Below are 22,195 nucleotides of genomic sequence, written 5' to 3'. Positions count from 1 at the left end.
CTCATGGGTAAAGAAATAAAACCTTAACAAAAAAAAAAAAGAAAAAGAAATGAAAGTCTTGAAAAACACACAGAGAATAAACAACGTCCAAACAAACAATAAATGAGGCGAAAGCCTTGGGGGACCCTGAAGACTGCTGAGCTGGATATTGAGTTTGGGTTGTGGATGCAGGGAACATCAGGGATGTGGGGAGGGAATGCAGCCTGCATCAATGCAGATGACAGGATTGATAGGCGGAGCAATTTCCAACTTCTCCTTCTGCTTCCCAGCATAAATCTGAGGCAAGACCTCAGAGTACACATGACCTTAGCCCTGGGGTGCTAAGAGGACACAGGGAAAGACAGGATGATTGAGGCATTGGACTCTAGAGTCTATGCAAATAAGCACCTGAAATCATCTTAGTGGCCAGGAATGCCCCTTAACAAAATCACTTAAGTAGAATATACAGAATCAACCTGAAATAGAGTAGGGAGTATCAGAGCAATTTACAGAGTAAGAAAAGGTATTTTTGATAAAGTATATATATGTAGTGTACACATATATAGGTACATATACAAATGCCTGTATCACGTGAACACAGACGCACACACATGTGTCAACGTCGGTATTACGTGATATGTACGTACGTTTGCATATGTACCAGCACATATAATCTGCACACCTTATACATACGCGTGCACAGGACACACACTCGGTAGAGAGGGACGGTGTGTTTCTCCCGATGACGCAGCAAGTCAGGGGAAAACCCCCTGCAGTGGGCCCCGCAATTCGGGACGCCCCTAGACACCCTTGCAGCTGCTCGGCCGCCCCCAGGAACGTAAACCTTTAGCAGGATGTTCCTAAAGTCTGGCTGCTGGCCAAGGGACCCCATGGGAAGGGGCGCTTCCTCGCGGCCCCTGCCCCTACCCTGCCCCTGCCCCTGCCCCTGCCCCTGCCCCGGGGCTATGGGCCCTGCGGCTGCACAGCAGAGGCTGCAGGCAGCAGGCAGCTGCTTGCAGGCAGGCCTGTGCAGAGGCTGCAGGCAGAGGCAGCTGCACAGGCTGCAGGCAGGCCTGTGTCCTGATGAGGGCCTCCTGGGGGAGGACTGAGAGCCGAGCTGTCCCAGGACGCTGGGGGCCACCGAACCCTGCTGTGCCCCTGCCAGCAGCCCTGGGCCACCCCGGGACCTGCAGAGCCGGTGGGGTGGGGCCCGAGCCGCAGCCACCATCCCTCAGGCGCTCGGGGACGTCGGGGCCTGAGAGGCTCGGGGTCAGGGGCACAGGCTGAGGTCTGCAGAGAGCCGAGGCCCCAGCCCGCCCGAGTGCAGGGCAGGAGCCCAGGGAGGACAGGGGGCCCCCGCCTTGCCAGCCGGCGCGCTTCCCTCCTCCCACCCTAGCCTGGAGCTCATCTCAACCCAACGTGCTGTCAGCCGTGGGGACCCCTGGCAACGGGGTCAGGGCGTGATGTGACGTGGGCCGACCTCTGCGTCAGAATTGAGAGAGCGCGGAAGGCCTCGGTGCGGGGGGTCGCACTGGGGTCCCCTGGAAGGAGGCCAGGCCCGGGCCGGCGGCAGCCAGGCAGCAGGTAGCCCCGGGAGGGGCCCCGGAGGGAGGGCGGGGGGCGGCCCTAGAGGGCGGCAGGGGAGGGGCCCCGGAGGGCGGCGGGGCGCGGAGGGGGCCTGTCGGGAACCCCAAGAGACCACCGGGGGAAGGCGGGGCCTCGGCGTCCTCGGTGTGGAGCTGAGGCCTGGATGCTGGGGCCTGGGGCAGTGGCCTCGGGCCCCCGGAGGCAGGACGGGCCCGGGCCCTCCGCGGAGCGGGGTGAGGACCTGAGGGAGAACTGCGGGGGTCCCCCACCCCACCTTCAGGCGTCCACCCGCGGCCCGCCCTCCCCGAGAGATGGAGGCACCGGGCCCCCCCTCGGGGCTGGGGGGCGGCCCTGGGGAGGCAGGACACCCTCGGCCACCCGGGAAATGCGCCTCGGGGGCTGGGGGTGGGGACCGGAGCCCCCGGAGCTCAGGAGCCCGGGCTGGGCAGGGGCACAGGGCGTGCCTGTGGGGGCGGGGGCGGGGGCCCTGGAGCCCAGGACAGAGGGGACCTGGCAGGAGGTCGCCAGGGATGGGAGGCCTGGGAGGCCCCCTGGGCAGGCTGGGGACCTGCCTGCGGCCGGGCGGCCAGACTTCCCCATCTGGGTCTCCCGAGAGACTGGGGGCCCTTGGCGTCAGGAGCACGGCCTCCCTGAGGGGGCAGACGGTGGACCCCCGCCCACCGCACATTGAAGGGGTGAGTGGCCCCCAAGCCAGCCCTCAGGCCCAGGAGGGGATGGCCCCGAAATCTGGGTGCCCCTCCCTGGCAGCCCTGGGAAGAGAACCCGGGGTGTGGCCTATCCCAAGGAGACCCTCCTCCTCTCCAGATCCCTGGGCTCAGGGAGGGGAGGGCCTGGGCCTGAGGGTCTGCACTCAGGTCAGCAGAGGAGACCTTTGGCAGGCCTGCCCAGAGCCGGTCCCCTGGCTTCCTCATGGGGAGGGTCGGGGCAGCCTGGTTTTGTGGGGACACTTTGGCCTCTGGACCGCAGACAGAGGCCTGGGTCCCAGGCCCTGCCAAGGGCACTGGCAGGCCAAGGAGGGGACTGGGACTGCTGGGGACCTCCCAGAGTGCGAGCCAACCTTCCTGTGTGCACTGGGGGCCCAGGGCTGGGCTGGCAGTCTGCACCCTGAGGTGCCCCCTGCTTCCCTCCTGCAGGGGCTCCAAGAACTGGCAGCGCAGCAGGGGCCTTGGTGGCCGGCAGGAGGCCCTCAGGTCACAGAGTGAAGGAGGCATAGCAGGTCTGTGTCGCGGGACCTGCTGAGGTCCACGTGGTCTCTGAGCCTGGTGCCAGGGGCTCAACTCGCCCGGCCCAACACGCAGGGGCCTCCTGTGTAGCCGATCCTGATGCGGCCCGCTCTCTGCCCTGGCACGGGGCCTCTCTTGGCCCAACTGCACCCCGACCAGCCATCCCACCGCTGTCTTCAGCTTTAGCTCCACGCCCACACCATGCCCCTGAGGCACACGAGTCAGCTCTGGAAGCTGGAAGAAGACCCGGGAGAAGCCCAGGGCCTGGTCAGTGCCCAGCTGCCAGAGGCTGAGGATGAAGACGAAGATTCATCTTCCCCCTACCCCTACCTGTGTTCCTCTTCCTCCTCCTCCCCCTCCTCCTCCCCTTGCTCCTCCCCTTCCTTGTCCAGCTCTGGCCTGTTCTTTGTGCCCCCAGAGGAGGGGTCTGAGACTGCCTGGAGTCCTCCCCAGAGCCCTCAGAGTGCCGGGCCCTCCCCCAGTGGCAGGGCAGCTAGTGGCTGGAGCCAGGTGGAGTTTGCTGGCCCCAGTGGCCCAGAGGAGGAGATCTGGAACCCCTGGGAGGTGCCCGAATATGCGCAGCCCTATGCCCAAGGAGGAGACGCAATGCTCATGAGTGGGGCTGACCTGGTGGGCTTCCTGCTCCGCAAGTATCTCGACAAGCAGCCCACCAGCCAGGCAGAGGTGCTGGAGGTCCTCAGCCCAGATATGCAGGATGCCTGGCCCGAGATCTGGGGTCAAGCCTGTGAGTGCATGCAGCTGGTCTTTGGCGTGGAAGTGAAGGAAGTGGACCCCGTCGCACACTCCTACGTCCTGGTCACCGTCCTGGGCCTCAGCTACGATGGGGTGCTGAGCGGTGAGCAGGGCCTGCCCACGACCGGACTCCTGGTGCTGCTGCTGGGGGTGATCCTCCTGGAGGGCGACTGTGCCCCCGAGCAGGAGGTGTGGGAAGCCCTGGGGGTCATAGGGGTGTTTGCCGGCAGGCAGCACGTCATCTATGGGGAGCCCAGGGAGCTCCTCACCCACGTCTGGGTGCAGGAAGGCTACGTGGAGTACCGGCAGGTGGCGGGCAGCAACCCTGCCCGCTACGAGTTCCTGTGGGGGCCCAGGGCCCACGAGGAGACCAGCAAGCTACGGGTCATGGAGTATGTGCTATGGGTTAATAGCAGGTGGCCGGTTTCCTCCCTGGCCCCGTTTGATGAGGAAGAGTGGGTCTGAGCCCCAGAGGCGGCCCGGCCCTCTCCAGCCTTTGGTGGGGTCGGCAGCTTCTCCCGCGGGATGGGCACGAAGGGAGGCATCCCTTCTGCTGCTTCTTCCCCGTGGGCGCCTCTGGGTCTACCTGTGTGTGTTTGTGTGTTTGTTTGTGTGTTTGTGTTGGAGAAGACAGACCACTGGGCTTTCTAGGGGTGCAGGGCCAGGGCGGCTTGGGGGCAGAAAGCAGGGTGAAGAGCCACTCTGGGGGCCTGTTGTCTGCCGCCACCCGGACATCGAGAGCTTGGTTAACATGAGGAGGCTCTGGCACATCGTTGCTCGGATTCGGGGGATTCATCAGCTTGGGAGGCTACGTGTGCCACTGACATTCCGCCCGCCAGGACCGCCGCAGCCGCCCCCCACCCCAGACGAACTTCTGTACATCCCCCAGTTCAACAGTTAAGAGTTTCATCCTGTCCTGAAAACCAGCTGGCCAAGTCCACCTTCGTCCCTGTGTGGGTTCCACCCGGATCCTCATCCCAGGCAGGGCATTGGGACAGAAATGGGTTGGGAAGCAGCAAGGACGGAGGGGTCAAAGGACCGGGTCGGGTCGTGCAGCCAATAAAAAGGAAAAGTCTTTTGTTCTGGCTTCCTGTGCCTCCTGGCCCGTTCATTCTGCAAGGGCCCAAGGAACCCGGACCCGTGTTCTCCGTCATGGGTCGGGGCCGGCGGAATGGACGAGAAAGGGCCCGCGAGAGGCCAGGGGCGCCCTGCTGGCAGCTCCCCCAGGGCCACACAGGGCTGAGCTCTGCTCCCTGCAAGGCCCTGTGTGTGAGCAGTGAGGACATGAGGGGCCCGGGGGCACGCCGCCTTCGGGGAGTGTAGAGGCCGCCTGCAGGGAGGTGGCAGGGGTGCCCTGAGGCCTGTGCCAGCCCCAAGGGGCTAAAGGGTGAGGGGGGCACGGCTCCGGGGCAGGCTCTGCAGGGGCCAAGGCCCTGGGACCCGGGGGCTCTGTGGGCCGGGCGACTCCTCGCGTGCAGCAGAGGAGCGAGCAGTGGGTGGGTGACGGAGGCCGGCCTCCACTCTGCCTCCAGGTCGGGAAGCGGGGACCTGAGGCTTGTGGGGGGAGGAGGACTCGCGCAGACTGCCTGGTGAGGGGTGGGGTGGGCCCAGGCCGGCCAGAGTCCGGGGAGGAACCCCGGGAGGTCGAGTGGGTGGCCTGACCTCCCAGCCTGAAGGAGCGCCCCGCCAGCCTGCTCCCCAGACCCCCAGCCCGGAGCCCATCTCCGCTGGACCCACCTGCTGGGAGCGCTGGGGACCCCTGGCACAGGGTCCGGATGACACGTGGGCCACGTCCGCCTCGGAGGTCTGAGAGAGTGGAGGGCCTCGCGTGGGGGTCGGATTGGGGTCCCCGCAGAGCGAAGGTGGGCAGGCCCGGGCTGGCGGCAGCCAGGGGAGCAGGTAGCGCCCAGAGTGGGCCCGGAGGGCGGCTGGAGGGGGCCTGTCCGGAATCCCAAGAATCCACGCGGGGGAAGGCGGGGCCGGGGCCTGGAGCTGAGGGCTGCCCAGAGGGAGGACAGGCCCGGGCTCTCCCCGGAGTGGGGTGAGGAGCTGAGGGAGAACGGCGGGGGTCCCCCACCCCACCTTCATGCCTCCACTCCTCCCCGAGAGATGGAGGCACTGGGCCCCCCCTCGGGGTTGGGGGGCGGCCCTGGGGAGGCCGGACACACGCGGCCACCCGGGAAATGCACTCGGGGGGTGGGGGTGGGGACCGGAGCCCACAGAGCTCAGGAGCCGGGGCTGAAGGGAGGTTTGCTGGGCCTGAGGGGGGCAGGGACACAGGGGGTGCCTCTGGGGGTGGGGTGGGAGGGCAGGGACACAGATGCCCAGGACAGAGGGGACCCGGCGGAGGTCAGGGCCCAAGGTCAGCCCGAGAAGGACGCGGGGGAGCGGGATGGAGCCAGATGGTGGTGGTGGGTGCAGCAGGCCTGGCACATCCGGGTACCCGAGAGCCTGAGGCCTTGTGTGGGGGGAGCAGACGCTGAGGGGGCCGGTGGTAGGGTCCAGGGCTAAGGAGAGGCGAGGGATGGACCATTGACAGGGACAAAGGGGACCCCGTCGGAGGGTCGCCAGGGCTGTGAGGTCCCCGTAGGACCGGAGACCTGCCCTCTGGTGGGCGGCCGCTCGGGTAGTGTGGCCACACTTCCATATCCCGGTCTCCCGAGACACTGGGGGCCCCTGGCGTCAGGAGCAGGGCCTAGGACATGAGGGCAGAGGGGAGGGCCCCGGGTGCTGCTGGGAATCCCGGTGAGGATGCGGAAGAGGCCCGGGGGACCCCCACCCCAGCCCAGAGTTAGTCCAGGGTAGGTCGTGGTGGGGGGATGGGAACACGTGGTGAGGCCCCACTTCCGCATCCGGGGTCTCAGAGACCAGGGGGCTGGTGTTCAGAGCAGGGCCTCCCTGAGGGGGCAGAGGGTGGGCCCAGGTCCTGCTGGGTTCCTGGCGAGGATGTCCATGGAGGACGGAGGGACCCTGCACCCCAGTCCACAGTCAGTCCCGGGAGGCAGGCCGAGTGGAGCCCGGCAGAGGTCCAGGTGCCCAGGGAGCCCCGCCAGCAGGGGTGGGGAAGAGGGGCCCAGGGAGCCTGTCCCCTGCCCCAGCTCAGCCCCCTCTGTGAGCCCTGGGAAGCCCCCAGGCTGGGTCACGGTCCTGATGGAAAGAAGGTCACTCCCTGTCTCCGTGGGGTCTGGGCGGAGGGGAGGGCCTGGGTGTGAGCGGCCTGGCCTCCGGTCGTCTGCCCGAGGGGGCTAGGGTCAGGTAGGGCTGGAGGTGAGGACCCCCGAGGGACTGAGACTCCCGTGGGAATGGGTTCCCAGGGAGCCCCCAACACCAAGGCCCTGCCCCTGCTTCAGCCTCGGGAGCCTGCCGGGGAGTGGACGAGTCCCGAGCTGCATGAACGCTTATGCGACGGGGCCTCCCACACCTGTGGCCATTGGGCTGGAGCACTGCCTCCAGGGTGTGGGAGGCGGTGGGGTCGGGTGGGGTGGGGGGCAATGGCCCACGTGAGGCTGGTGGCCAAGGCCAGGACCACAGGGGCACTGCAGCCCTAGGGACACAGCCTAGAATGGGTCCTGGGAGCCCCCGGGGCCCGATGACCACCTGGGGCGTGCCCTGGCTTGGCAGCCAAGTCTCCTAGAGCCTGGGGGCTTGGAGGAAGGAGCAGGGTTGGGGACTGCCCAGGGCCAACCCGGGGCCTGAGGGGATTGAAGGTGAGGACCAGAGGGAGGATTGACGGACCCTGGGGCCCAGCATGTGCAGTCCAGGGAGGAAGGTGGCCCCCGTGCTAGATGAGCCCATGCTACGGTCCTGATGTCGACCTCTGAGTGTTAGGGCCTGAGGGCTTGTGCTTCCAAGTAGCAGGACCACGGGTTTGGTTGGTGAGGGTGTGTGTGGAGGGCGTATGGCCAGCGGGGACTCAGGGTGAGGACCTTGGGGACGTCCTGGCTGGCTGCACCTGGCCCATGAGCAAAGAAGCCAGCGCAGTGGAGTGGGACCCTGCCCTGTGGGCAGCCCATGGAGGATGGGAGAGCGCTGGCCCTTAGTGGCATGCTCACTTGTCCCTGGGGCAGGTGGGCGGCAGGAAGGTGGGCTGGCCTGGGGTTGGTATGGTCTTGGTGTGAGGGGCACGTCTCCTCTATGGGAGGTTGGGGGCCCGAAGGAAGAGCAGGCCCTGGGAGGATAATGTTTCAGGGAGGGGAGGGCCTGGGTCTGAGGGTGTGGACTCAGGTCAGCAGAGGAGGTGGGTTCCCACAGCAGGAACCCTAGGGACCAGGCTGCCCCAGCCGTTTGTGTGGGCCATGCGGAGGGGCGGGACGGGTGGCCCAACTGATTTCTCTGGACTTTGGCTGGTGGGGGGTCGTGGCAGGGGCCCTTGCAAGGACGGTGCAAGGAGGGTGGCCTCAGGGCTAGCCGCAGAGTCTTCCCAGGCCTTGTGTGGGGTCCAGGTGAAGACCCAGAGGTGCCCCACCCCAGCCCAGATGGAAGCCAGAGCTGGCCCATCCGTTACGCATGATCCATGATGATCCTGGAGACTTTGGCAGGTTTGGCCACGGCTGGGCCCCTGGCTTCCTTCTGTGGAGTGTTGGGGACCTGTGATGTTTCAGGGACAGTTTGGCCTAAGAAGGACAGGGCCAGGGCTGTATTTTGAGAGGGTAAGGAAGGGATTCCCCACCTTGACTGCTGGAGACCTCCCAGAGAATGTGCCAGCCCTCCTCTCCACACTGGGCCCCAGGGCTGGGCTGGCAGTCTGCACCCTGAGGACCCTCCTCCTTCCCTCGTGCAGGGACTTCAAGAACTGACAGCGGAGACCTCGGTCTGAGGCCAGGGTCCTTCAGACTGTATCCTTTGCTGTGCAAAAGCTTCTTATCTTGAGGAAGTCCCAATAGTTCATTTTTGCTTTTGTTTCTTTTGCCTTTGTGGATGTATCTTGCAAGAAGTTACTGTGGCCAAGTTCAAAAAGGGTGTTGCCTGTGTTCTCTTCTATGATTTTGATGGAATCTTGTCTCACATTTAGATCTCTCATCCATTTTGAGTTTATCTTTGTGTATGGTGAAAGAGAGTGGTCCAGTTTCATTCTTCTGCATGTGGATGTCCAATTTTTCCAGCACCATTTATTGAAGAGACCGTCTTTCTTCCAGTGGATAGTCTTTCCTGCTTTGTCGAATATTAGTTGACCATAAAGTTGAGGGTCCACTTCTGGGTTCTCTATTCTGTTCCATTGATCTATGTGTCTGTTTCTGTGCCAGTACCACACTGTCTTGATGACCACAGCTTTGTAGTACAACCTGAAATCTGGCATTGTGATGCCCCCAGCTCTGGTTTTCTTTTTTAAAATTCCCCTGTCTATTCGGGGTCTTTTCTGATTCCACACAAATCTTAAAATAATTTGTTCTAACTCTCTGCAGAAAGTCCATGGTATTTTGATAGGGATTGCATTAAACGTGTACATTGCCCTGGATAACATTGACATTTTCACAATATTAATTCTGCCAATCCATGAGCATGGAATATTTTTCCATCTCTTTGTGTCTTCCTCAATTTCTTTCAGAAGTGTTCTATAGTTTTTAGGGTATAGATCCTTTACCTCTTTGGTTAGGTATATTCCTAGGTATCTTATGCTTTTGGGTGCAATTGTAAATGGGGTTGACTCCTTAATTTCTCTTTCTTCAGTCTCATTGTTCATGTATAGAAGTGCCATTGATTTCTGGGTGCCAGGGTCCTTCAGGACACAGAGCTGAGGAGGCGCGAGCTAGAGCCACTTATCCAGGTGAGGTGCATGCTCTCTCTGAGCCTGATGTCAGGGGCTCTCCCAGCCCAACACAGGGGAGCCCTCTGCAGGGGAGCCGGGCACGGTCCCCTGTCAGCCCTGGCACCTCGGGGTGTCTTGGCCGGGCTGCCCCCTGACAAGATCTCCCCACTCTGTCTTCAGGTTCAGCCCAAATCTGACACCATGCCCCTGAGGAATAGCAGAGAACTTTGGAAGCAGGGAGAAGACCTAGAGGAGGCCCAGGGCCTGGTGGATGCCCAGCTGTCTGGGGCTGAGGAGGAGGAGGAAGGGGAGGAGGAGGCTCCACCTTCCCCATCTACCCGATCTCCGCCATACCACGTATCTCATCTCTCTCTATCCTCCTCCTCCTTCTCCTCCCCCCCTCCCCCTCTCTTCCCCGCCTCCTCGTCCTCCTTCTCCTCCTTCTCCTTGTCCTCTTGCCCTTCATTGTCCTTCTCTGGCATGGTCTTTGGCCCCCCAGAGGAGGGGTCTGCTACTCCCATGGCCCTGAGTGCTCCCCAGAGCTCTCAGAGTGCCGACCGCTCCCCCAATGGTGGGGCAGCCGGTGGCCTTGTCTAGCCCCAGCCTCCTGGCTCCAGCGGCCCAGGGGAGGCGCGAGATGAGGAGCCCTTGGTGGAGGGCAGTTTCCACATGAAGACGGCTGCCCTGGTGGTATTCCTGCTCCTCAAGTATCACAACAAGCAGCCCACCAGCAAGGCAGAGATGCTGGAGGTCTTCACCCCAGAATACCAGGACGACTTCCCCACCATCTTGAGCGAAGCGTCCATCTGCTTGCGGCTGGTCTTTGGCCTAGACGTGATTGAAGTGGATCCCAGCGAGCACTCCTACGTCCTCAACCCCATCCTGGGCCTCACCTGGGATGGGATGCTGAGCGATCAGTGGGGCCTGCCCAAGACCGGCCTCCTGGGGCTGGTCCTGGGGTTGATCCTCCTGCAGGACGATGTGTCTCCGAGGAGGAGGTGTGGAAGGCTCTGGGGTTCACGGGGGGTGGACGATGGCCAAGAGCACATCGTCTGTGGGGAGCCCGGGGACCACCTCACCAATGTCTGGATGCAGGAAGGCTACCGGTAGCGCCGGTAGGTGGCGGGCAGCGACCCTGCCCGCAACGAGTTCCTGTGGGGACCCAGGGCCTATGAGGAAACCAACAACTTGCAGGTCATGGACTTTGTGCCCCAGGTCGGTAGCAAAAACCTGGGGTCCTCCCTGGTCCTGTGAGAACAGATTCTGAGATAAGGAAGAGGGGGCTGCAGCCCCAAGGGTGGCCAGGCCCTTTCCAAGCTTTTGTGGGGCCGGTAAAAAGGGAGGCCTTAGGGTGCTTCCTCCCATGTTGTCCTGTTGGGTGTGTAAAGAGAAATGCCTGGGCGTTCTCAGGGGTTAAGGGCCAGGGCAGTTTGGGGGAAGGCAGGGCCAAGAGCCTCTCTGGGGGCCTGGGCTCTGCAATGACCCTGGCATCCGGAGCTTGGTTTCTTTGAGGAAGCTCCCCATGTTTGTTCCTTGGGACAGAAGGTTCCCCAGCCCAGTGGGTGAGTGACACGCACCCCCTTGTGATCATACTTCCCCAGCTCAAGAGTTAGAGTTTTGTCATGTCCTGTGTACAATTTGGGAGACCTTCCCTCCTTGTTTGGGTCCTGGATGAAATCACAGGGCAGTGGCGTTGGAATCTGTTGGAAAGGCCAAGAGTGCAGCAGGCAAGTGCTGGAGTATGGAAATAGGAAAATAAACCTTGTTCACTTTTCATTTCTACCCTTGCCATGTGCCATTTTTCCAAAGTAACGTCGATGTGCGCTCCTGCCTTCACTTGGTTCTTCAGGAACGGGAGAGAAGGGTCCTGTCTGAGGCCAGGGGAGCCCTGCTGGTGGCTCCCTCACGGCCACAGAGCAGCTGAGCTCTCCTCCCTGCAAGGCCCTGTGTGTGAGCAGTGAGGCCAAGAGGGGCCCAGGGTCACGCCACCTTCAGGGACTGTGTCTCACGGCCACTGTCGCTCGGGAAGGCAGGGAGGGGTGCCCTGAGACCTGCACTAGCTCCCCAGCCCCAAGATTTTCCTGGAATTGTGGGAGCTCCGGGTTGCCCCCAGAGGGGCAAGAAGCCTGCCCCGGGGTCACGGCCATTGAACCCTTGTGGTCTGGGAGGGTCGTGTGCAGACAGCTCATTCTGCTCAGTTTCTCTTCGGTTCCCCTTGCTCTCCCATCCTGGGATATGTCACGGGAACAGGAAATTCTTAGGGCAGGGGGTGTGGTGGGGGACGTTACAATAAGGCTGGACCTTCTCCCAACCACTAACGGTCCTCATTTGCCAGTGGTCCCGTGTGCCGGTCTCTCCTGAAATGGGTCAGTAGCAGAGCCAGGCGGTGGCAGTGCATCAGGGGAAAGAGCACATTGTCCGCCGTGGAGATATTCGAGGTTCCTGCCACAGACGTGCAGCAAGGTGCTAGGAGTGAGGAGGGATCACTGCCCCTGAACCACCAGCCACATGAGTGGGCAAAGTAGTGACAATGAGATGTGATCCTGCCTTGGAAGCACCTGCCCCACAGCTGGTGGGTGCTTGGGGGAATTCTGCAGACGAGTCTCTGTGCCCTGCAGAGAGGGCCAGTGGGCAGTCCTTCCTGCCACCTGACCCTCGGGTCCCCGAGACACAGCCATCAATCCCCTCAGGCCCGGCACAAGGTTCCTTCGGGAGGCCTACAGCCCACTGCCGAGTGGATGGGCTGGGATTGGGGGTGTCCTTCTCCTGGGGCCAGCCGGCAGCTCCCACAGCCCCTGCTGCCCGCCCTGCCCTGTCTCTCCTGACCGTGGCCTCAGCCTGCAGACCTTGGGGCTTGGTCCTGTCTCCCTCACTGTGAACCGCTCCCTCCCCAGTGCTGCTGTTCACGTGCACTCATCTTGCTGTGGGTGTTCCCAGATGGGGATCCCCTCTCTGCCTACCTGTGCTCCCAGGGGTGCTGACCAGGCTGTGCCGCCCGCGGTGCGTGTCCTAGGGGCCGGTAAATGACATTCCTAGCTGGTGACCCTGGCGACTGTGCCAGGTGGATATTGTCAGAGAACTCCTGGGTCATAGCCATCGTTCTGTGAAGCTGGTGTCCTCGTGATGGCCACTGCTAGGTTGGCTCTCTGAGGCTGAGGCAGAGACGGGGTGTGTACCTATCAGCCATCCCCAGACCCGCGGGGTCCCTAGGGTCCCGAAATGGGCACTTTGAGCAGAGGAAAGTGTAGTGGGTGACGGCGGTGGTAACTGGGATGCTCCCCCACACCCCACAGGCCCCCAGGCTCACATGAGGATTTTGCAAGCAGCCAGCCAGGAGGGCCTTTGGGTCCCCTGGAGGCAGGCAGTGCAGAAGTTCCGTTGCCCCACAAGAGGGGGGAGGAGGAGCACCCGCCATCCTGAGGCTGGTGGCCTTGGCGCTAGTCCCAGGAGCAGGTCCTGTGGGACAGTCGCGGCTGGATGCGGGGACCCTCCATGCTGTCCTGGGAGGGAAGTGACTGCTGGGGCCCGGGGTTTGATCCAGGCCACCATGGACTGCTGACACAGAGCACTCAGGACACCCGAGCACCAACATGTGGGTCATTGGGGAGGCATCTCCGGGATGCCAGGTCCTATCCCACAATGTCTGTGTTCACACACAGCGGCCAGGTGTCTGGCAGTTGTCAGCAGGCCACGGTGGATTATGCACAACATCCCCTGTCCCCAGCAGGAAGTCCTGACGTTATGTAAATGCCCTGAGCTGGTGGCCTGACAGGCTGGCACAAGGCACCTCGGCCATGGTCCTGCTCCTCAGGAGACCTCGATGCTGAGCCATGGCCAAGCCTGCTCTGAATGCACCCCCTTGGCTGGGCTCTGACCTGCTATCTGGCCTCCACCTGCCTGCCTTGTGTGACAAATACCGCTGGCACCTGCCCTGGGGCCATTCCAGGGCCTGACTTGGGCCTCCCTGCCTGTCCTCAGGCCTGGAGCTGGCCAAGCCAAGCTGGCCCCACCCCCAGGGAGAGGGGGTGTGCCAAGGGTTCCCGGGTCCGCCCCCCTGTGGGGATGCAGTGCGGGTCCTGAGGCCCCCTGGGTGGGGTATTCACCTTCTGGCCTGCTGGTGGCTGACGTGCGGCCTGCCCAGGGCAATGAGCCTGCGGGATGACATGGGTCACCACTCAGCTGGGCAACGAGGGGCCAGACTGGGCCAGAGTCAAGCCTGAATCCCAGGGAGGCCCTCGAGGGGCCACAGCTCCTCCAGCCCCATGCATGTGCGATCCTCTCCCTCCTCACACGCTCGGTCCTGCCCCCACACAGCCCCGGGGCCTGGCATCCAAGTAGAAATGATGGTGACTCTGAGGCGCTGCTAAGAGGCCGCATGGGCGGGGGTCCCTGTCAGGCTGCGGGTGACATCAGTGCCCAGCACTCCCACGGTCCCCCAATCATGGGATGTGGAGCGTTGCCACGATGTCCTCCCCAGAGGACAGCTGGACTCTTACTGACAGCAGGGAGGACCCTGATGCCCAAGCCACCAGGCTTCGCACTTGGAGGGCACTCAGCTGGACGGGGGCATTGTACCGCTCCCCCTGCCCCCAATGGATACTCCACAAGGCTGACCCTGTGCATGGTCACACGGATCACATGGTCACAAGGGTGACACGGGCATAGTCTCCCTGCAAAGTCAAGCATTGCTGTGCGTTGGTACAAGGCCCAGTCCACATCGGCGCCACAGACTCCACAGTCGTTAGTGTCTGTCTTGTGCCTGCTTTCCCCAGGTGTGGAGATTGGGAACCAGGCGATGCTTGTCTTCTGATCCCCGGGCCTGGAGCGGAGGGAGGTCCTGCTCTCCCGCTGAGGATGTGTTACCCCGGCCTGTTCCCCTCCCAGGTCACAAGTGAGCAACATCTGCCCTGCCCAGGAATGCGGTCATGGGGCGCTACTGGCCTGTGTGCAGAGGGGCAAGGGGTCTGGGCGCTTGAGCTCCAAGGGGCCTGACAGGAGCCCCGTTCAGGGTAGAAGCAGAGGCCGCGGTCACCAGGTGCACAGCCTGTCCCACAGGCGCCCAGTGCCGACACACCCCAGGGTCTCCTGTCCTGGTGCCTCCTGCCCCCTGGTGCTCCTCACAGGCACTTACAGCAGGAGGCGCGGGGCCCTGCATGGGACGAGCAGTCAGTGCGGGAAATGCCAGTCCAGCTCCCAGCCCCTGGGCCAGCAAGAGCGGCCAGGGCCTCCCTGAGTGCTCTGAGTGGGCGCGACACCCCACTGCAGTCGGGATGAGAAAGGGTGAGTCCCCTGGGTGCTTCCTTCCCTCGGGGTCCTGAGGGACCCTTCCTGGCCCCCTGGCGCTCATGGCATGAGATGGTTGCAGGTGTGTGTGTGTGGGGGCAAGAGCAGGTGAGCGGCTGGGGGCCGAATCCTCGCGTGTGTGGTTATCCCCGTCCAGGAGGCGGGAGACCTAGGAGGGGCTTCGGCCTCCCTGTGCCCTTCCACAGGGGTTCCTGGGAGGCCTGGGCTTCCTCTCGCCTAGACCTGGGACGAACCCCGCGAGAACCCTCCTGATGGAGGCCCGGGGCCCCCACTCCCCTGCCTGGGCCCCTGTGCATCCCAGATGTCAGAGGTCCTGGAGGAGCCTGGGGGCTCCCGAAGAGCAGCTTGACCTTTTTGCCAGGACCACCTGGGGAGGAGGAGGCTCCTCTGCCCGGAAGCTGGGGGAGCACAGTGGGCCCGGCCCTCTGGGGACCTAGTGTCGAGGTCCATCCCGGGAACTTGGCCCCCCGCCCATTTCTGAGGACCTACCGTGGGCCAAAGGCTGTGGCCTGGGGCACATCCCTGCCCCTGTCACCTCGCCACTGACCGTGCTGGAGCTGGAGGTATGGACGAGACGCCGGCGGGGCCTCTCTGTCACTTACCTGCTGGTCCATGGCACCTGCTTCCCGCAGAGGCCAGGTCTTGGGTCCTAAAAACTTGGCTCCTGGGGATCCCTGGGTGGCGCAGCGGTTTAGCGCCTGCCTTTGACCCAGGGCGCGATCCTGGAGACCCGGGATCGAATCCCACATCTGGCTCCCGGTGCATGGGGCCTGCTTCTCCCTCTGCCTGTGTCTCTGCCTCTCTCTCTCTCTGTGACTATCATAAATAAATAAAAATTAAAAAAAAATCTTTAAAAACTTGGCTCCTACCCTACCGCTCTTCTATCCCTCCTGCCAAGAAAAGCCCCACATTCTGAAGAAGCAAAGAACACTTCCTCCCTCCTTCCCCATCCTGTGTGGAGACCATTGCTGGGTGTGACTCATACTAATACACTTGTATTTGCATGGAGCGAACCTGCTTTAGTCTCAGGTCTGACGGTGGAGGGAAGCAGAAGCAACGAGGGGAGACTTGCATGTACACAGGAGGTGCGGAAGACCCAGAAAGGGGAGCTGAAGGTATACTCAGATAACACAGGAACTTTTACACAGGTGCTAGAAGCTTCTGTCAGAGTGGCCGCAAGGCCCTTTAACAGGCACAGGCCCATGTAACTCCCTGTAGACTGCCACAAACCAAAGCTTTGTTTGAAATCTCCAATTTCTTGGGGTGGTGGGGGGGGTGCATCTGGAAAGCTGTAGCTCCCTGCTCTGAGCCTGCTCCGTTCCCCTCAGCTCTGAACTGCAGGACCCTGGGCCCTACGGGGCTGGACCCCCTCCAGCTCTGGGGAGAGTTTATTTGCTGGGTGATGTTGCTGGGCGGGCACTTCCTTTCTCACCTGCTAGTGTGGTGTAACACACATGCTGACCCTTTTCTCTCCTCTCTTCACCCCGGGAAAATAAAATAAAAACCTATTGGTACTGGAGAAAAAAAGAACTTCAGAAACTTAGCAAAGAACAGAGGAATGGGACGCTGAGGAGGCTCAGGGGTTGGGTGCCTGCTTTCAGCTCGGGGCGTGATCCCGGGGTCCTGGGATCCAGTACCACATCGGGCTCCATGCAGGCAGCCTGCTTCCCCCTCTGCTGTGTCTCTGCTTCTCTCTGTGTGTGTCTCCGATGAAAAAATAAATTTTTGAAAAAAAAATAACAGAGCAACCCTCGTATCCGTGACACCTGTCATGCACAGTTTGCAGGGGCCTATCGGGGACTCAGGCTCCCCACCCGTGTCCTCCTGTGTTTTGAGGGCCCAGGAATGTGTCTGAAATGGCATTCCTCAGAGTGACATGGATTCTGTCGCCGTGGTGACCTGGAACAACCATATTGTAACCAGAACTGTCATCATGCTTAGCTGGTGAACTGTTCCGTTGGATTTCACCCTTGGGAAGGGGGGGCTGTCCTCCTCCCGGAGGCTCCTGTGCAAACTGAGGCCTCAGGAGCTTCGTGGTATCTAGTGGAAGCAGGAGGCGATCCATCGGGTGCGGGTGGGACGGGCCACACTGCAGGCCAGGGTCAGCACCCAGGGCCAGGGAGCCACGGGGGCAGGGTCCTACTTTGCATGTGTGTGTGTGGGGGGCGCTGTGCTGGGCCACGTGGGCTGTTGAGCAGCGCCCCTGGTCTCTGTGCTCCAGTGGCATAGCACCCCTCCTCCTCCGGCCCGCTCCCCAGTTGTGACACCTAGTGTCTCTAGGCACCCTCCCGTATCTCCAGGAGGGAGACCTTCCCTGTGTGGATGGCTGTCTTAGGTGGACCACTGCTTTTGGGGACCGATCTGGGGATTTTGAAGGCCTTGGTGGGGACCGAGGTCTCAGCTCTTGCTGCCCCTCTAAGGGTCCCGGTGTCGGGTGCTGCTTCGTCTGCCCTTGTGGAACCACGTGACAACCCATGCCTACCTCTGGGGTGACAGCCCGGGCACCCAGTCAGTCCATATGGCGCTGGTGTTGCACACGGTGACTCTCGTGATGAGCGGGCGCCCCCATCTTTCCCCAGCCCTGAAGGGACCCTGGGATGAACGTGGCAGGCCTGTGTCCACAGAGCATGCACTTCAGGACAGGCGAAGCCCGGGCTTTCCTCAGCTGGTCTTGGCCATTCAGTGGGCAAAAGGCTCTGATTCCTTCACCTTCCCCCCGTCACCCTTTGGTGCCTTCACCCAAGGAGGCACAGAGAGAAGGGGAGCCTGGGGCTACTGTGTGGGGGTCCATCTCCATCCTATGGCCATGTCCCCATGGAAAAGCAGGTGATCGTCCTGACGCTTGTCCTCGCTGGGCCTTTCCCTGTGGCCTTATATGTCAGCCAGCTTCCCCCTGCTGACGTTTATAGGAAAGTGGTTTTCCCAATGGGGTGTTATCCGGCTCGGGGGGCATGTGGAAGCCCCGGATCCAGATGCCAACCCAATGTACCGCCTATGAGCTAAGGACTTCATGGGGTAAGGAATCTTAGGAAAGAGATGAGGACTTGGGTGTGAGCATCAGTTCCTAAGTGAGCCGGCTGTGTCAGAGTGATTTGCCGTGGCCAGAGCAGTGCTACACTGGGGGGGACGAGGGCTCAGTGACTACGTCGGACTGTGTGCATGTCCTACGGGCTCTTGCCCCTTCTTGGGGGGAACCTCTACCTGCCGTGCAATGGAAAAGAGGAGAGGGCTTTCTTGTGGTTCTGGTGGGAGGCACCCCTCACTACTCCCCTCCTGCCTGATGTCAGTGGCCTCCTGGGGTCCAGGACCCTTAATTGCTCTGGGAAGATTGTGGACGCTCATTTCCTAGGCTCCTTCAGACAATCGCCTTTTAAAGAGGTTCATTGCTAAGACAGTGCGTTGTATGGAAGAGGGACACCCCGGCAATCCGGGCGTTGTGTTTCCAGGGTCGGCTCAGGACACTCTGGAAACATTTCATTCAAAAGAGAGAGTGTGTTCTGTAGGGAGGGAGGGGCAAGATGGCAGAAGAGTAGGGTCCCCAAATCACCTGTCCCCACCAAATTACCTAGATAACCTTCTAATCATCCTGAAAACCTACGAATTCAGCCTGAGCTTTGAAGAGAGAACAGCTGGAACGCTACAGTGAGAAGAGTTCGTGCTTCTATCAAGGTAGGAAGACGGGGGGGGGGGGGGGGGGGAAGAAATAAAGAAACAAAAGGTCTCCAAGGGGGAGGGGCCCCGCGAGGAGCCGGTCTGAGGCCGGGGCGAGTGTCCCCAGGACAGGAAAGCTCCGTCCCGGAGAAGAGGGAGCTTCGCTCATCTTTCTGGTTGGAAAGGGGCCCGCAGGGAGTTAGAGCAGGACCCAGGAGGGCGGGGATGCCCTCGGGCTCCCTGGGACACTAACAGGCATCTGTGCCCCAGGAGAGTGCGCTGAGCTCCCTAAGGGCTGCAGCGCCTGGCGGGACCCTGAGCAGCTGGGAGGGGCTTGGGCGGCGGCGCTGCGGAGGGGGCTGTGCAGCTCCGGGAGCAGCTCGGTGGCGGCGGCTCGGGCGGAGGAAGAGGCTCCGTGCGGAGGGGGCTGCACATCTCCGGGAACAGCTCGGAGGGGCTCGGGCGGCGGCTCCGCAGAGGGGGCTGCGCCACTGGGAGCGCGAATCCAACACCGCAGGCCCCGGAGCACAGGGCGCGGGGACACAGCCCAGGATCCGGCCTCCCCCGGGTCAGGCAGACGCTGGGAGGGCCCAGGACAGCAAGGACGCTCGTGCCCGGGGCTGAGCAGATCAGCGGCCCCGCCCCGGAGCCTCCAGGCCCTGCAGACCGAGAGCCCCGGAGTTACTGCCGGGGCTGAATCCAGGGCTGCAGAGCTGGCCCCGCCACTGCGGTTGTTCCTCCTGGGGCCTCACAGGGTGAACACCCCCCACTGAGCTCTGCACCAGGCAGGAGGCAGAGCAGCTCCCCCAAGTGCTAACACCTGAGAATCAGCACAGCAGGCCCCTCCCCCAGAAGACCAGCGAGACGGACCAGTTCCAGGGGAAGTCAAGGGACGTAAAGTACACAGAATCGGAAGATACCCATTTTTTTTTTTTTTGCTTTATGATTTCTGTTTGCTTCCCCCACCCTTTTTTTCCTTTCTTTCTTTTTCTTTCTCTTTTTCTTCTCTTTTTATTTTTTCTTCCTTTTTTTCTTTTTTCTTTTTCTCTTTTCTTTCCTTCTTCCTCTCCTCTCTTTTTCTCCTGTTCCCAATACAACTTGTTTTTGACCACTCTGCACTGAGCAAAATGACTAGAAGGAAAACCTCACCTCAAAAGAAAGAATCAGAAACAGTCCTCTCTCCCACAGAGTTACAAAATCTGGATTACAATTCAATGTCAGAAAGCCAGTTCAGAAGCACTATTATACAGCTACTGGTGGCTTTAGAAAAAAGCATAAAGGACTCAAGAGACTTCATGACTGCAGAATTTAGATCCAATCAGGCAGAAATTAAAAATCAATTGAATGAAATGCAATCCAAACTAGAAGTCCTAAAGACGAGGCTTAACGAGGTGGAAGAACGAGTGAGTGACATAGAAGACAAGTTGATGGCAAAGAGGGAAAATGAGGAAAAAAGAGACAAACAATTAAAAGACCATGAGGACAGATTAAGGGAAATGAACGACAGCCTGAGGAAGAAAAACCTACGTTTAATTGGGGTTCCCGAGGGCGCAGAAAGGGAGAGAGGGCCAGAATATGTATTTGAACAAATCATAGCTGAAAACTTTCCTAATCTGGGAAGGGAAACAGGCATTCAGATCCAGGAAATAAAGAGATCCCCCCCTAAAATCAATAAAAACTGTTCAACACCTAAACATCTAATAGTTAAGCTTGCAAATTCCAAAGAGAAAGAGAAGATCCTTAAAGCAGCAAGAGACAAGAAATCCCTGACCTTTATGGGGAGGAGAATTATGGTAACAGCAGACCTCTCCACAGAGACCTGGCAGGCCAGAAAGGGCTGGCAGGATACATTCAGGGTCCTAAATGAGAAGAACATGCAACCAAGAATACCTTATCCAGCAAGGCTCTCATTCAAAATGGAAGGAGAGATAAAGAGCTTCCAAGACAGGCAGGAACTGAAAGAATATGTGACCTCCAAACCAGCTCTGCAAGAAATTTTAAGGGGGACTCTTCAAATTCCCCTTTAAGAAGAAGTTCAGTGGAACAATCCACAAAAACAAGGACTGAATAGATATCATGATGACACTAAACTCATATCTGTCAATAGTAACTCTGAACGTGAACGGGCTTAATGACCCCATCAAAAGGCACAGGGTTTCAGACTGGATAAAAAAGCAGGACCCATCTATTTGCTGTCTACAAGAGACTCATTTTAGACAGAAGGGTACCTACTACAACCTGAAAATAAAAGGTTGGAGAACCATTTACCATTCAAATGGTCCTCAAAAGAAAGCAGGGGTAGCCATCCTTGTATCAGATAAACTAAAATTTACCCTGAAGACTGTAGTGAGAGATGAAGAGGGCCACTATCTCATACTCAAAGGATCTATCCAACAAGAGGACTTAACAATCCTCAATATATATGCCCCGAATGTGGGAGCTGCCAAATATTTAAACCAATTAATAACCAAAGTGAAGAAATACTTAGATAATAACACACTTATACTTGGTGATTCAATCTAGCTCTTTCTACCCTCGATAGGTTTTTCTAAGCACAACATCTCCAAAGAAACGAGATCTTTAAATGATACACTGGACCAGATGGATTTCACAGATATCTACAGAACTTTACATCCAAATTCAACTGAATACACATTCTTCTCAAGTGCACATGGAATTTTCTCCAGAATAGACCACATACTGGGTCACAAATCGGGTCTGAACCAATACCAAAAGATTGGGATCGTCCCCTGCATATTCTCAGACCACAATGCCTTAAAATTAGAACTAAATCACAACAAGAAGTTTGGAAGGACTTCAAACACGTGGAGGTTAAGGACCATTCTGCTAAAAGATGAAAAGGTCAACCAGGAAATTAAGGAAGAATTAAAAAGATTCATGGAAACTAATGAGAATGAAGATACAACCATTCAAAATCTTTAGTATGCAGCAAAAGCAGTCCTGAGGGGGAAATACATCACAATACAAGCATCCATTCAAAAACTGGAAAGAACTCAAATACAAAATCTAACCTTACACATAAAGGTGCTAGAGAAAAAACAGCCAATAGATCCTACACCCAGCAGAAGAAGAGAGTTAATAAAGATTCGAGCAGAACTCAACGAAATCGAGACCAGAACTGTGGAACAGATCAATAAAACCAGGAGTTGGTTCTTTGAAAGAATTAATAAGATAGTTAAACCATTAGGCAGCCTTATTAAAAAGAAGAGAGAGAAGTCTCAAATTAATAAAATCATGAATGAGAAAGGAGAGATCACTACCAACACTAAGGAAATACAAATGATTTTAAAAACATATTATGAACAGCTAAAAGCCAATAAATTAGGCAATCTAGAAGAAATGGACGCATTCCTGGAAAGCCACAAACTACCAAAACTGGAACAGGAAGAAATAGAAAACCTGAACAGGCCAATAACGAGGGAGGAAATTGAAGCAGTCATCCAAAACCTCCCAAGACACAAAAGTCCAGGGCCAGATGGCTTCCCAGGGGAATTCTCTCAAACGTTTAAAGAAGAAACCATAAGTATTCTACGAAAACTGTTTGGAAAGATAGAAAGAGATGGAGTACTTCCAAATTCGTTCTATGAGGCCAGCATCACCTTATTTCCAAAACCAGAGAAAGACCCCACCAAAAGGAGAATTACAGACCAGTATCCCTGATGAACATGGATGCAAAAATTCTCAACAAGATACTAATCAATAGGATCCAACAGTACATTAAGAAAATTTTTCACCATGACCAAGTAGGATTTATCTCCGGGACACAAGGCTGGTTCAACACTCGTAAAACAATCAATGTGATTCATCATATCAGCAAGAGAAAAACCAAGAATCATATGATCCTCTCATTAGATGCAGAGAAAGCATTTGACAAAATACAGCATCCATTCCTGATAAAAACTCTTCAGAG

The 22,195-nt window shown here is 59.0% G+C and overlaps 2 protein-coding genes across 2 annotated transcripts; both read left to right on the top strand.

Moving 5' to 3' along the window:
- Positions 1–1,434: 1,434 nt before the first annotated feature.
- On the top strand, positions 1,435–4,650 carry LOC140596055 (melanoma-associated antigen 8-like). The gene is made up of 2 exons (XM_072743299.1): positions 1,435–1,563; positions 2,721–4,650. The coding sequence occupies exon 2, from the start codon at positions 3,012–3,014 to the stop codon at positions 4,026–4,028; it is 1,017 nt and encodes a 338-aa protein (XP_072599400.1). The 5' UTR covers positions 1,435–1,563; positions 2,721–3,011; the 3' UTR covers positions 4,029–4,650.
- A 65-nt stretch (positions 4,651–4,715) lies between these two features.
- LOC140596135 (melanoma-associated antigen 10-like) lies at positions 4,716–10,419 on the top strand. Its single transcript, XM_072743528.1, has 3 exons — positions 4,716–4,832; positions 9,490–9,666; positions 9,907–10,419. The coding sequence occupies exons 1-3, from the start codon at positions 4,716–4,718 to the stop codon at positions 10,417–10,419; spliced, it is 807 nt and encodes a 268-aa protein (XP_072599629.1).
- The last annotated feature ends 11,776 nt before the right edge of the window (positions 10,420–22,195 follow it).

Source organism: Vulpes vulpes, chromosome X (genome assembly GCF_048418805.1).
Source record: "Vulpes vulpes isolate BD-2025 chromosome X, VulVul3, whole genome shotgun sequence".
Lineage (NCBI taxonomy): Eukaryota > Metazoa > Chordata > Mammalia > Carnivora > Canidae > Vulpes > Vulpes vulpes.
The sequence above is the reverse complement of the archived record's forward strand: the minus strand, read 5'-3'. Positions and strand labels throughout refer to the sequence as shown.

What these genes read in the sequence shown, in the direction of transcription:
- LOC140596055 (XM_072743299.1), top strand. Translation starts at nt 3,012, where the DNA reads ATGCCCCTGAGGCACACGAGTCAGCTCTGGAAGCTGGAAGAAGACCCG.
- LOC140596135 (XM_072743528.1), top strand. Translation starts at nt 4,716, where the DNA reads ATGGGTCGGGGCCGGCGGAATGGACGAGAAAGGGCCCGCGAGAGGCCA. An exon ending in CTCCCTGCAAGGCCCTGTGT is followed by an intron (nt 4,833 to 9,489) that starts GTGAGCAGTGAG and finishes CTCTGTCTTCAG; the next exon opens with GTTCAGCCCAAATCTGACAC. An exon ending in CCCGATCTCCGCCATACCAC is followed by an intron (nt 9,667 to 9,906) that starts GTATCTCATCTC and finishes GGCCTTGTCTAG; the next exon opens with CCCCAGCCTCCTGGCTCCAG.